Raw genomic sequence first — 15976 nt, forward strand, 5'->3', positions numbered from 1 at the left:
TGTAGTAAATAGCACTGGGAATTAAATCTATGTCCATCCTTTATCTAGCCATGTGAGCCTCAGTAATTACTGTCTACCCTCTTCCCTCACTTAAAAAATGAGGGAATTGGTCTGCTAATTCAGAGATGTGTCCCTTTCAGCTTTTAATTCATTTGTTTCTGTTAAGCACCACCATCTCCTGAGGGATATATTTGTTTGGACAACCAGGCCTTGCATTTTTTATACTCTGAAGTTTGCATGTTTGCCTGACTTAGTATTTCTGAACTGATTCCCCCACCCCCAACCCCCTTTTTTTTTTTAAAAATCTAACTTGTGTTGGTTTTCACTGAAATCATGCAGTTCTGTCATTACTCTTGTAAATCTGAAACTTAACCTTTAGGGTAACTGGGATGATAAACTTGTAAAATGTTTGTTCCCCTTTGCTTTTATCTTCAGTGTATCTCCTTAATCCTCCTTCAATCTCAATCATTTATCTTGTTATGATGAGAATAAGGTATAACCTTATGGCTGAAGACTTGGAAAGAATGAAGGTGTTCTCAAAATAGTGACAGGTTATCTGCAGTCACAGATTGAACATTAGGTCTGAGAATAAAGATCCTTGGTACTTAAAAAAAAAAAATATATCATAAATATCCAGTTTCAACAACAACAAAAAAAAGAGATTATAATCAAACAAAAAAGCATAGCCTATAAACAGGAAAAATAGCAGTTAACAGAAACTGTCCCTGAGGAAAACCAAAAGTTGGATTTATTAGCCAAAGATTTTAAAACACCTATAATAAATAAGTTGAAAGAACTGAAAGAAATCATGTCTAAGAACTATGGGAAAGTATGCAAATGATTTCTCATCAAATAGAGAATAACAATAAAGAGATACAAATTATTATTCCTTTTATTTGTAAAAGATTTTATTTTTAAGTAATGGTCTACACCCAGTGCGGGGCTCAAACTCACAACCCAGAGATCTAGAGTCACATGCTGTACTGACTGAGCCAGCCAGGCACCCTTATTATTTGAAATCAAAGAGAAATTCTGATGTTGAAAAGTATAACTAAAATGAAAAACTTCTCTAGTCTGAATAATATATTTATTATTTATATAATATAAATGTAAATATAATAATATATTTATTATTCACAGAAGAAAGAATCAGTTAAGTTGAAGACAATGAACTGAATACAGGTTAATTGAAACTATCCAGCATGAGAAGGAAACAGCAAAAGGAATGAGGAGAAATTAACAGAGCCTCAGTCACCTGAGGGACACCATCCAACATCCCCAACATGTAAAATGGGAGTCCCGGAAAAAGAGAGAAGGACGGAGTGGCTGGGAAAGGTGGGAGAAAGAGAGAGAGAGAGGAGAGAGAGGAAGGCGCAGAAGGAATATCTTAAGAAATAATGACTAGAAACTCTCCAGATACAACAACAACAAAAAGAATTAGTCTTAGAATTCAAGAAGCTCAATAAACTCGAGTACAATAAATCAACAAGATCTACTCTCAAACATTTCATAGTCAAAATGTCAAAAGAAAAGGACAAGAGACAATCTTGAAAACTGTAATGGAAAATATGATCCTCAATAAAAGTAAAGACTGACTTCTCACTAGAAACCACAGAGGCTAAATGGCACTGAGATGACATTATCCCAGGTGCTGAAAGAAAACAAAGAAAGAAGCAAAAAACAACTATTAACAAAGAATCTTACATCTGCAAAACCATTTTTAAAAATGAAAGAGAAATCAAGATATTTCTAAAAAACAAAATCTAAGAGAAGATGTTGCTAGTAGTTGTGTCCAAGAAGTGAGGAGAGTATTTCAGTCTAACACTAGACATACCTTTGTTTTACATAGGGAAACAAAAAGCACCAGTATTTACTATAAAAGTATATAGGTAAATATAAAAGTATAAATAGATATTTTCATTGCAATTATCTTCTTCTCCTATATGATTTAAAACACAGCTATACAATTTTAAAACTGTGTTGATGGGTTTACAATGTATAAAAATGTAATGTATATGATAGTAATAGCACAAAGTAAAGGAAGTGAATGGAACTATACTGGAGCAAAGTTTCTGCAATGAAATTAAATTGGTATTAATCTAAACTAGATTGTTTTATGTAAACATGCTAATAATAATCACCAGGACAACCATTAAGAAAACAATTCTAAAGCATACAGTAAAAGAAACGAAGAAATTAAATGGTAAACTAAAAAAAAAATCTATCAAATACAGAGGAAGGCAATAATGAAGGAATGGGAACAATGGGTGAAGACATAAGAAACACAGCAACCAGGAAAATGGCAGATGTAATTCTTAATTTTACAGTAATTACATTATAGGTAAATGTAATAAACAATCTAAAATGGATTAAAAAACATGATACTATACTCTCACTCTCTGTAAAATATATACTTGAGATTGGTTAAAAAGGAAAACTATAAAAAGATTATGCCATACAAACAATGATCAAAAGAAAGTTGGAGTGTTTGTACTAGTATCAGAAGAAACTTTAAGACAAAAATTTTCCCTAGAGACGAAGAACACTTTACAATAATAAAAGGATCAACCTATCAGAAAGTAATAACTATTATAAATATATGCATCTAACAAAAAAAGCCCTGATAAACCTGAAGGAATAATTTACAGAACAGAAGGGAAAAATATACAATTAAACAATAATAACTGGAGACTTCAGTATCCCATTTTCAATAACTAGCCAGAAAGTCAACAGGGAAATAGAAGACTGAAATAGTACTAAAATCAACTAGAGGTAAGAGATTTATAGAATACTCTACCCAACAACAGTAGAATATCTTTCTTCTCAAATGTGCATGGAAATTCACAAATGTGAGGAAATTAAATGGCACACTTCTAAATAATCAACAAACAAAATATCCCAAGATAAATCAGAAAATATTTTAATTAATAAAAACATAAACAAAATATACCCAAACTGATGGGACTTAATTAAAGTAGTGCTTAGAGGGAAACTTACAGCTATAAATGCCCATATTAAAAAAAGAAGAAAATCTCAAGTCAAATCAGGAACAAAGGAGGAATAACACTACAATCACATAGAAATAAAAAGGATTATAAGGGCATACTAACAATAATTACACTTCAAGAAATTAGAAAATCTAGATAAGACACATATTTATTAAAGTGTTTTTGCTGTTGTGTTAAATGTTTGTGTATCTTAAGTTCTGCAAAATGTCAAATCAACACACAATTAACTCTTGCCTTCATAGAAGTTGAGATATTGTATTTTTTAAATTGATTTTATTTTATTTTTTTAAATGTAACAAAAAAAGTTTTTATTCTTTGATATATAAAACCAAGAAAACTTTAATGTGTAATACATCATAGTTTTTTTTTTTTTAATTTAAGAAGAAAAAGGCAGAAGTGAAGATATGGGTACAAAAATACACTCAAGCAGCTGTTCCAAGAAATTCAGAACTCCTAAAATTATGAACAACAGAATACAAGTCTCAGAGGAGGCTTCTTTTTTTTTCTTTCTTTAAAAAATTATTCGCATTTGCTTAGCTCAAACATGGTAAGAAACGTAATTTCCTTCTTGGTAACAGATCCCAGTACTCAACAAGATATTCAATAACCAGCAATAACTTAGTAAAAGAACATTTCATTGTGACAGTAAGTAGCATTAGGTTTTTGGTTCTATAATACTTACTGTAGTAAAAAAACAAAAAAACAAAAAACAAAAACCAAAAACCAAAAGAACAAAACAACCAAAACCACAAAAACACTTCTGACTGCTTGGGTGCCAGAAAAGATGCTCCTATGTTCACTGGCGCCCATCAATCTGGGTGTATCTGAGCTCTTGCCCCAGACCACAAAGAGAGAGCACCTTTGGTTTTTCCTGTGTTTAGGAACAAAAGCGCACAAATAGCAAAATCAAATATAGGCGTGGCAGACCAAAATTACTCAATAAAAAGTATTTCTGCCCAATAAATAGTTTCCAAAAGAAAAATAATTGGCTTTTACACTTAATGGATTCAGCAAAAATGAAGATGGTGAGATTGTGTTTTCCAGTTGGTGGCCTGAGCCTCCCGAGGCAGGACAGTTGCCACTGAGCAGCAGGTGGTGCCGGACCACAGTAGGAGCCGCTGCTCCTAGAAAAACACGTTATTTGTAGGAAAGCTTTCTTGGGCCCGAGGCCGGTTCTCCAAGTGAAGGTGTCCTGTTTCTTCCTGGACATCGGACTCAAACCAACCAGAGTTCGTATAAAACTGGATCAAATGAGGAAACCTTTACAATGACTAAATTTATAAATATTGCTGAAGATCAAAGCGAAGTGACAATGAATTTAATCTGCGTAAAGATCAGGTTCTAAGCGGCTTGTTATTTAAAAACAGAGACAACAGAGACTGTACATCCAGATGACCGGGAGCTTCCCGGGCCCCTGGAGGCGCGTGGGGGCGCGTCCGTCCTGCCCGCGGCCAACACCTCACAACGGCCTCGGGCTCCGTCGGGGCGCAGGGAAAGGCCACACGAGCGTTTTCGTCCTGCGGCGCTGGCGCGGCCCGAGGCTGGACACCGGCCGCCTGCGACCACCCACACGCACCGGCCTGCTCCGGGCCCCCAGGGCTGACCTCCGGGCTGTGTCTGCACAGTCACACGGAAACCGAGGATTGACTCTTCTTTTAAAAAGGTCATTTTAAAGCTTCATTTATGAAAGTCGCTCGACAGCTTCCGCTGAAATCCCTCCTGCGCGCGGCCAGGGGGGCCGGTTCCCGCCTCTGGCCTCCCGTGGTCTGCGGAGAAACCGCAGGAATGATTTTATTTTTATCAAGGTAATACATGTATATAGTTACTATAGTTATAGTTTATTAAGTAAAATTATATATATATATATATATATATATATATATATATATATAAATGTAAGTATTAGATTGGTTTCAGGTGTAAAATATAATGATTTAACAATTCTATACATTACTCAGTGTTCATCATGATTAAGTAAACTCTTAAACCCCCTTATGTGTTTTAGCTGCCCCCCCACCTACCACTCCTCTAGCAAACACCCATTTGTTCTCTGTACTTAAAGAGTCTGGGTTTCTTTTTCGTTGTTTTAATTCTTAAATTCCACGTAGGAGGAAAATCATATGGTATGTCTTTTTCTCACTTATTCCATTTAGCAATATAATCTCTATATCCATCCATGTTGTCACAAATGGCAAGAACTCATTCTTTTTATGGTTGAGCAATATTCCATTTATATATGTGTGTATATATATAATATATAATATATGTATATTGTATATATTATATATATTATACATAATATAAATATATATATACACTTAAATGTAAGTATATATATAATATCACATCTTCTTTAGATATATCGATTTATCTAATTTACCTAATCTATTTATATATATCTATATATAAAGAATATATATTCTATCTATATATCAATCATATCTTCTTTATCCAGTCATTAATGGACACTTGGGTTGCTTCCATATTTTTGGCTATTGTAAATAATACTGCAGTAAACATAGGAGTGCATCTGTCTTTTCGAATTAGTGTTTTATTTTCTTTGGGTAAATACCCAGTAGTTGAATCACTGGGTCATATGGTATTTCTATTTTTAATTTTTTGTAAAACCTTCATGCTGTTTTCTACAGTTGTTGCATCAATTTGCATTCCCACCAACAATGTGCCAGAGCTTCTTTTTTAAATTTCTATTTTTAATTTTTTGAGAACGGTTTATACTATTTTCCACAGTGGTTGTACCAATTTGCATTCCTACCAACAGTGCACACGGGTTCCTTTTTCTCCACAGCCTCTCCAACTGTTGTTATTTCTTGTCTTTTTGATTTTGCCATTCTGACAGGTGTGAAATGATATCTCACTGCGGTTTTCATTTGCGTTTCATTGTATAATGATGTTGAGCATCTTTTCATGTATCTGGTGGCCATGAGAATGTCTTCTTTGGAAAAATGTCTATTCAGGTCCTCTGTCCTTTTTAAAATCAGATTATCTGTTTGTTCTTTTTTGGGGGGGGTACTGACTTGATTAATGTTTTATATATTTTGGATATTAATCCCTATTGGATATATCATTTGCAAATACCTTCTCCTACTTAGTAGGTTGCCTTTTTGTTTTGGTGATGGTTTCCTCTGCTGCACAAAAGCTTTTTATTTTGGTGTAGTCCCAATAGTTTATTTTTGCTTTTGTTGCCCTTGCCTCAGGAGACATATCTAGGAAAACGCTGTGATGGCAGATGTCAAAGAAATGACTGCTTATGTCTTCTTCTATGAGTTTTGTTTTTTCAGGTCTCCCACTTAGGTCTTTAGTCCATTTTGATTTATTATTGTGTATGTACAGTATAAGAAAGTGGTCCAATTTCATTCTTTTGCATGTAGCTGTCCAGTTTTCCAAGCAAAATTTGTTGAAGACTGTCTTTTCTCCCATTGTATACTCTTACCTCCTTTGCCACAGATTAATATTAGTGTGGGTCTAGATGATATCCTTATACTTTATTTCTTCATTTATCAATTTAAAACAAAATTGGTTAACTCCCAATTATATGAAGACTTCACTCTTCTATATTCTTATCCCATATTTCTACCCATCTCTGATATCAAAATAATGTTATAATGTGGGACTATATAAATCACCAATATAAATATAAATAGCTAATGTCTACATTATTATGAGTTGCAAATATTTTAAGCAAAGAGGTGAACTAGGACCATGCCTATTATTTCTCCTGGAGTTTATAACTACTAATTTTTTTACCCTCTAGTTTTCTATGTACTTAATACAATTATTATATACTCTTCCAAATCTCTGCTACATGCAATTAATATTTTTTCTGTATGCTCAACATGTTATGTTCCTTTGTTTCCTGGAGAGCTCCTTCCCAAGGTTCTCGTTTAGAGAGTACAATATGGAACTGACTGACCTCATGGCTTGTTGAATAGCAGCCATGCTGACACTTTTTTATCCCTCTCCTGAGTCATCTATATCTTTCTCTTTCTTATTTAATCATCTGGACAAATCACATCCTTTAAAAATTTCATAGGCCACAGTCCATGGAAAGTATTTTTTAGGGAAAAAAGGGACCACTCTTTCTTTTGTACCATCACACTTGATTTGGCTGAGTACAGAATTAACTAGTGAAACTGTTCCCCTTACAATTTTGAAGAAATTGTTTCACAATGTAGTTGTGGAGAAGTCCAGTGCCATTCTACTTTTTGGATGTGAACTATCCCCATTCCTTGCGTTTGGGAAGCTCTTACAACCTCTTGTTTATCCTTGATATGCTGCAATTTGGGACTTTTTCTTTGGTAAGAGTATTTTTCATTTATTGTGCTGGATATTCAGTGGGCTTTTTCAATGTGGAGACTCATTTCGATCAGTTCTGAGAAAAAATAAACTTATTAGTTCTTTAATAATTTCTTGCTCACTATACTTTTTCTATTCTTCCTTTATTGGAGTCTTACTTGCAATATGATGGGCCTCCTGGTTAAGCCTTGAATCTCAAGTTTTTTCTGCCTTCATTTTTTGTGGTTTTTTTTTTTTTCCCCAGGTTTTTATTTAAATTAGTTGGTTAACAGATAGGGTAATACTCGTTTCAGGAGTAGAATTTAGTGATTCATCACTTACATATTATACATGATGCCAATTACAAGTACCTTCCTTAATATCCATCATCAATTTTGCCCATCCCCCACCCACTTCCCCTCTGGCAACCCTCAGTTTGTTTTCTATAGTTAAGAGTCTTTTATGGTTTGCCTCTCCCCCACCTTTTTCTCTTCCTTCCCCTTCTGTTTCTCTTAACCTCTTTGCTTCCTGTTCTGTTTTCTAGGGGCTCTTCATAATTTTCTCTTCCAGTCTATTTCTGTTTATAATTAAATTTTATTTATGTTTTTAATTTCAAAGTTCTGCTTTTTCTATTTTGAAAATTTTAAGTAGCCCCTTATTCTTATTTAAGGAACTCAATAGTTCCACTGATTCTTTGAAAATATAGTTTGTCTCTAACTTATATATGTTTCTTTTTCTTTTTGCTTTTGCTTTTAATCTTCTAGCTACCTTCATTGTCAGTTTCTTCTGGATTACAGAATACTGTTTGATTCCAATTATCATGTTTTTCATGTTGGAAACTTTCCTTAAATTAATGGACAATTGTTGGAGTGAACTGTTGGACAATCACTCATATAAAGAATGAAGCACTGAAAGAAGTGTGTGGGTAGCACCTGTCAATTGGTGACTTTCACTGCAAGTTAATCAGGTTAATAAGGTGAAGTGTCCTATTTGTAGAAGAATCTCCAAATGTTAGGATCTGAAAATCTTTTGCTCTGGGAATATTAAAGTGCTATCCAACAGTAAAGTATTATTTTCTTACTTTGTTTTATTACACAGGTTGAAATTCTACTTGGAGCACACTTTCTAAAATCTATAGCAATCTCAAAGATATTTCATAAACATATTAATGTAATCTGGCATTATAAAAATTAGTTTAGAATTAATTCTGAATACAATCCTAAGTAATTTGTCAGTTTAAAATGTTTTAGCTAAAATGAAGTTCAAATTATTTAAGACATCTTCACTGATTTTCACAATATGTTAGATATGTTCTATACATCCTTCTTACCTCTAAATGCATTAGGAAAAAAAAAAAGGATGACACAGCATTGTAAAATTCAAGTTTTGGATAATGTGACTTAGAGACGTACAGTACTAGAAAAGATTTTGAGCTATCATTTCAAATAAACTTTTATTTTATAGAATAGGAAACAGCATTTGGATCCTTCCTTCAGGCAATTAACTAAAATAGAGAATCATGACTAGTTAACTATCTTTATATGAGATGCCAAAATGTAAATAAACTTTAAAAAAAAGTAGTTATATACTTAAAGTTATGCACAGTGCAACATTCTCTTACCAGCTTTGGTTACAACAATATAGGTACTTACAGAATTTGGTCAATACCAAAATTTTCTAGTGGTGTTGAGTGCTTTTGATTTAGTTTTGTAAAAAATAGAATCTTTTTTCTAAAATTTTTAAAAAAGATTTTATTTATTTACTTGAGACACACACAGAGAGAGAGAGAGAACTCACACAAGAGGGTGGGGGAAGCAGAGGCAGAGGGAGAAACAGACTGCCCACCAAAGCAGGAAGTTTGACATGGGGCTCGATCTCAGGACCCCAAGATCATGACCTGAACCAAAGGCAGATGCTCAACTGACTGAGCCATCCAGGCGCCCCTCTTTTCCTAAAATTTGAAGCAAAAATTTATTCTTGTTATATACATGGAGAAATGAAATGTGCTTGGGATGATACTTAAAAACACAAGTCCAGTAGGATATGGTAAAAGAGCACTGAAATGGGAATAAAGGAATCTGCGTTCTAGTTCACTACTAGCATTTTCAATATGGGCAAATCACTTAACCTCTCTGGGCCTCAACTTCAAGTATAAAAGTGTTTGACTAGATAATCTCTCTTAGGGCCTATCACTGAAAAGTTTCTTTACTTCAAACAATCATTTTCACAGCAATAATATTATTTACTAATGGATAACCTGAGTGATGGACTTAGTTTTATAATTCTGATGTTTAAGTTCTGTCTAATTATTCATTCTGCCATCACCATTGAATAGGAACTTGAGCTTATAGGCTGGTTAGAAAAAACAGGGTGTGTTGGGGCCCAGCCAGCCAGTAAAGAGCAGGAACCAAAGTTCAGAGGTGAATATATCCACACATGTCCAATGAACATATCAAGAGACAATGAGAGGAGAAGGGTGATAAGAGTATACTGGAGAAAAAAGCCATCTTGTACCTTCTCACTAACTTGTCAGTTACCTGGTGCTTTACGGAACTTGATTTCTACTTTGTTATTTTAATTATTATTGTTTTTTTAAGGCAGGGTCATTTCCTAGCCTATTATGTTATCATAAGTGGAACTTATATATAGATTTTGGAAAAGAAGTCAGTATAGAATAGCTGTTAAAAATACAGACTCTATAATCAGAGAAAGACAATTCTCATATGATCTCTCTGATATGAGGAATTTGAGAGGCAGGGCAGGGGTCGTGGGATTAGGGAAGGAAAAAATGAAAAAAAAGTGATGGGAACGGGAGGAAAACAAACCATAAGAGACTCTTAATCTCACAAAACATACTAAGGGTTGCTGGGGGGTGGGGAGGTAGGGAGAGGGTGGTTGGGTTATGGACATTGGAGAGGGTATGTGCTATGGTGAGTGCTGTGAAGTGTGTAAGCCTGATGATTCACAAACCTGTACCCCTGAGGCAAAGAATACATTGTATGTTAATAAAAATAATTCTTAAAAAAAGAATACAGACTCTCGAGTCAGACTGTCTAGCTTTACATCGTGGATCTAGGCTTTAAATCTCTGTGGTATTGGGCAAGATACTTAACTTCATTGTATTCCACTTTCTTCATCTTTAAACTGAGGGAAGGAACAGTATTTTCCTCATAACACAGGTGATGCATTTGGTACACTTTCCGTCTCCTGATAATCCCTTAGTAAGTGTTAGTTACTGTTATTACCTCTCCATGAAAATTGGTAAAAGAAAAAAAAAGGAGACATGATAAGAGAAAAGAGTGGGGGAGGATAGCCTGGTATGTGAGGGCAAACTGCAGATGAGCAGGAAATAGGGAAAGTGACAAAAAATGCGGGAGAAACAGTATACAAAGAAGCTTTATTAAGGGAGTCTTGATGGATGTTATTTAGTATAATTCACCTTATTCTACCTTCTCAAGAGATCTTCAGTAAGGAGCTATATTAGTTTTCAGTGTTTTGTTTTGTTTTAAAGCAGGATTTGGGTTTCTTTTGGATGAGATACTCTATCAACACTGGTGTCTAGGTGGCTTGATCTTATTCTTATTTCACATATACCTACAGGAGTAAGTAATTTCACCACGAAGACTGCTGAGATTAATAAGCATTTGCTTTGACAATCTGTCTGGAGCAGAGTAGGCATTCAAAACACAAAACAAAACAAAACCAAAAAACAGACAAACCAAAACAAACCAACACCAAGACAAGTTGAATAAATATTAAAATAAATAAAAATAAATAAATAAATAAATAGTAAAAATGAGATGCTGGCAAATTTTTAATTAGAGAAGAAAACATAGGTGGTACGCCTTTGTAGCATCAAACACAGCAAGAAAGATGATGTAAAAATGATGGTGTTTTACAAAGAGCATTTTCTAGTTACAGTAAGTGAAATTTCTTGCTACAAAACCCCTGGGAGACATAAAGCAGGACTTCTCCACCTCTTCACAGTTGACCTGTTGGTCTGGATAATTCTTCTTGGGGAGGTGCGGTGGGAGGTGAGTGGGGAGGGTGTCTGGTGCTCTGTAGGATGTTCAACAGCAGAGCTAACCTGCACCCACTAGATGTCAGTAGCACTCTCCACACGTGCACCCACTTGAGTTCACCCAAAATGTCTCCACAGTTGGCCAGATATCCCGAGTGGCAAAATCACTTGAGACTGAGAAAAAGTGCAACACAGGAATTACAATAAGTCACCCACAATCCTCCCATCTAGAAATGTAAACTTTTGAAAAAAAGATTTTTATTTATTCATTTGACAGAGAGAGAGAGAGAGAGAGCACAAACAAGGGGAAAGACAGAGGCAGAGGGAGAAGCCCGCTCCCCGCTGAGCAAGTAGCCCAATGTGGGACTTGATCCCAGGACCCTGGGATCGTCACCAGAGCCAAAGACAGAAACTTAACCAACAGAGCCACCCAGGTGCCCCCAAATGTAAACTTTTTGTTTATACAAATAAAAATTACAAAACAGAGTCACATTGATCTTACCATTCTATAGCCAGCATATTTTTCATTCATTAATATAACATCAACATTTTTGTTCCGTAATATTCTTCTGCAGCATAGTTTTGGGGTTTTTTGGTCGTGCGAGTACTTTATAATTCCTTCTTCCTCCCTCCCATCCCTTGAATCACTGCTGTCCTCCCCTTCATTTCAATTATACATAAATGCACACATACACATGTGCGTACACACAGATTTGAACAAAATATTTTTATTACATCAATAAAGAATAAGAAAATGTTTTTATTTTACTTTCACTAATTCCTTCTCCAGTGCTCTTTCTTTCCTTAAGTAGATTCAAGTTTTTGACCTGTATCATCTTACTTCTCTCGAAAGGGCATCTTTTAACATTTTTTTTTTCCCAAGGCAGCTCTACTGGCAACAAATTTGCTCAATTTTTGTTTGTCTGAAAAAGTCTTTATTTCACTTTACTCTTCTCTTGCTTGTTCAGCCTCATCACATGTGAAGAGAAGTCAAATATGGTTGTTCTTTGCTCTTCTTTGGGTAGACTGTTTTTTCCCTCTGGCTTTTTCAGAATTTTTCTTTATCTTTGACTTTCTATAGTTTGAGAATGATATGCAGTCTTTCTGACATCTATGCTGCTTGGTGTTCTCTGAACTTACTGGGTCTGACTTTGGGTGTATGACATTAATTCAAGGGAATATCTCAGACGTTATTGTTCCAAATATTTGCTTATGTTCCTTTTTTTTCATCTTTGGATATTTATTACGTGTGTCTGCATTTCACCTTTTGTACATGTCCGGTGGTTCTTGGATATTCTGCTCCAATTTTGTTTTTTGTTTTCAACCTTTGTTTTCTTTGTTTTTCAGTTTTGGAGGTTTCTGTTGAGATACCTTCAAGCTCTCTGTGGCTAGAGATCTCTTTCCGCAGCCATGTCAAAATTATTAATAACTCCATCAAAGGCTTTCTTCATTTCTTTTGCAGTGTTTTTTTGTTTGTTTGTTTGGTTGTTGTTGTTTTTATCTCTAGCATTTCTTTCTTAGGATTCCCATATCTCTGTTTACATTGTCCATTTGTTCTTGCACGTTGTCTCTTTTATGCAGATAAAAAGATTCTTTAGCATATTAGTCCTAATAATTTTGTATTTTCAATATGATAATCCCAACATCCCTGTCATATCCAAGTCTGGCTTTGATGCTTGCTCTGTGTCTTCACACTGTTTTCTGCTCTTCAGTATGCCTTGTAAGGTTTTCTGGATTGTTGAACATGATGTAGTGGGTAAAAGATGCTGCCAAACACTGGTGCCCGGTAAGCTTGCTTCTTGGCACTATCTCCCAGGAAGGTTGTTGCTTGTGAGTTTCTATTCCCTTAACTGTGTATTTGCCTGCCCCTCTATCTAATTTTAGGGATAACGATTTGCCCTGTGACCTCAGTTCTCTTGCAGATCTAGGAAAAGTTGACGGTTTTTCAGTTTGTTCCGTTTTTACTTGTTAGGATCTACTATATATATAAAATATATGCATATTATATATACATAATATATAATATATATTTCGCCCTTTGAATATTTATTTAAGATCTGCTCCATGATTTTTAATGGATAACTGGTGTGTAGGACGTTAACTACACTTTTACATAAGTAATTGTGTAGTACTGGGAATTTTTAAAATAATTTTATTTATTTATTTAACAAAGAGGCACAGCCAGAGAGCGAACGCAAACGGGGAGTGAGAGAGGGAGAAGCCGGCTTCCTGCTGAGCAGGGAGCCCCATGCGGGGCTCCATACCAGGACCTTGGGATCATGACCTGAGGGGAAGGCAGGCGCTTAAGGACTGAGCCACCCCGGAGACCCTAGTATTGGGAATTTTGATTGTTCACATTAAGGCTACAGTAAGTCTATCTGATGATCCTTTAACAGGTTCTTCTGGGGGAGTGGAGGGTGGGAGTTGCTGCTGGTTCCGAGCCTCCACTAGCAGGTGGCGGTGTAGGACCCCCGGCAGCCCCGGAAGAACCAGACGCCACTCTATCTCGGAGGACACTCTACCCCTCCAGTCTTTGCCCCCACCCAGGCCTCGGGTTTGGGTAAGCGTTTCTAGGAGACGGCGCCCGCCGGTTGCGCCTGCGCGGTGGACGCTGCCAGGGGGCTGGGCGGCTGGTAGTTCCTGCTGGGCCTGGGTCCTTGGGTCCGCCCGGCTCTCTCGCTCCATGGTACGCTTGTGAGTGGCGCTGCCGGCGGCCGTCTGCTCGGGATGGAGCACATCCGTACGACCAAGGTATTCCGACGCGGAGAACTGTTAGCCACTAGCCATGGTCTGACCTGGCAGAGGTGGGGGGCGACGGTGGCTGGGCTGGCCGGACGGGGGCTGAGGACCGGCCCCGCGGGACCGTCCCCGGGCCTAGTGTGCGAGGGCAGGGCAGTTTGGGCCAGGGTAGGTGCGGAGGCCACCTGTACCTATGCGAGTGGAAGCCCCGTTTTCAGTCTTTGGTGTTGGGGTGTGGACGATTTGGGCAGCTGGGGGTTGAGTCCCATGAAATTGGTCGCGCTACACTTCTTGGGCAAAATTGGGGCTGCTTTAGCTTCAGCTGCTCTCAGGCATTCGCTGCCCCAAAGACCGGGAAACGGGTGGGTCCCCAGATCAGCATTGTGATATCGTGTAAGGTTTTCCTTGCTCACGTTGAATTGTCCCGTGTCCCAGGTTCTTGATGCAAGTTTTGGAGGCGCTGAGATCAGCACTCTGCTCCCCCTCACTTTGTTGTCTCGTTGGGCTGTCTCCGTCTGCTGTCTCTGTGTGCTTCGAAACTTCATTGTCCTTAGCGTCAATGGTCAGTTAAACAGAGGAGTTACGGAGAAGGAAAACATGTTGGCCCATATTTTTAAGTGTCTGATGGAACTTTTTCAGTTGATCTTAATTAATCCCATGCTTAATTTTTCCGTGTGAAAGGCATTTATTTTTAGAAACGAACAAGTAGTATAATTCCATTACAAATTCTGAAACGGAAGGAAATGGCATCAACTTATTAACAAGTTATGTTACCAAGAATTAGGTTCAGCTTCAGCCTTGGGAGGAAGAAAGCATAAATCAGGACAAGAAGAAGAACTGAATAATGTAATTTTAAGATCGCCTGGAGCCTAACAAAATCAGGGAGAGGACCCATTGTGAATCCTGACTGCTGGTGATTTGCTAAAGCCATCACTCAATTGCCGCGCATCCTAAAGTTACAGTTCATTTAGAAAAAATAGCGACATACGTTATCTTCATTTGTCCGATGAGAATTTGAGGTCTGTGTCATTAAAATGCTTCACGAACCTTTTTAAGGTGTCATGGATTTTTGTTAGAGCTTGTTTATAACATTGCACATACTATAATAATTGAAGATGCTAAAAACTAACCCCTTTTTAAAAATCTTTTTTTTCCCCCCTGTCTATGGCCATACCACCCTGAATGCGTCCGATCTGGTCTGATATAGGAATCTAAGCAGGGGAGGGCCTGGTTGGTACTTGGATGGGAGAGAAGAATCTTCCCCCCCCCCCCCTTAGGAGAAGAATGGTAAAATAAGTATAATTCAAGTTGCTGGCTCTTAAAGTTTGAAAATAGAACGGTGGTTTAGTAAATAACCAAACTAGTAGAAAACACAGAGATGGAAAAGAGGACTAGATCATGCATCAGATCAGGTTCTTGTCCTGGTTCCAGGGTTCCAACTGTGTATTATATAGTAGTTTTTCACAGTGGGCCTATCCTGACAGTTTAGTGAGGTCCTTTTATGACTTTAAGGAGCAGAAGATTCATGAATAATTTTCTATTAAAATTACTTTTCAGGTTGTGCTCTTTCATTACTTTGAGTTCCTCTTCTAGCATAAGACCACCAGTAATCTTGAATAATCATAAGTGGCTGTAGGTATGCTGCATTTAAACTAATACTAACTAGGTCCCAGTTATGTGCCAGGCACAGGACAGACACTGGCTATAGAGCAGTGAGCATGATAGACATGAATCTCACTGTACATTATGATAATTACTGTGTGAATTATAATATTTTCACAAATTATGACTTATTATTAGAAGATTGTTATAAACGTACCCTATTGCATTATTATGCTATTTTCCATAACCTTCACTTGGACATGGTTAATTTACTGCAAAAATGATTGTATTTCAAAACTAAAAATGAATTGCT

At 36.7% G+C, this 15976-nt stretch overlaps 1 protein-coding gene across 8 annotated transcripts in view; it reads left to right on the top strand.

Annotated features, from left to right (window-relative positions):
- The first annotated feature begins 13917 nt into the window (after positions 1 to 13917).
- LOC309848773 (uncharacterized protein) overlaps positions 13918 to 15976 on the top strand; it is a 49777-nt gene continuing 47718 nt past the window's right edge. For 6 of the 8 annotated variants that reach the window (XR_014303255.1, XR_014303256.1, XM_082700764.1 and 3 more), the window contains exon 1: positions 13918 to 14073. Coding sequence is in view for 4 of the 8 variants with exons in the window: in XM_082700764.1 (XP_082556890.1) it covers positions 14050 to 14073 (24 nt within the window). In the remaining 4 variants the exon portion in view is untranslated. The remainder of the gene's footprint in view (positions 14074 to 15976) is intronic. The other 2 variants (XR_014303257.1, XR_014303258.1) reach the window with 2 other exon arrangements.

The sequence above is a fragment of the Mustela nivalis genome (genome assembly GCF_964662115.1).
Source record: "Mustela nivalis genome assembly, chromosome: 15".
NCBI classification, from domain to species: domain Eukaryota; kingdom Metazoa; phylum Chordata; class Mammalia; order Carnivora; family Mustelidae; genus Mustela; species Mustela nivalis.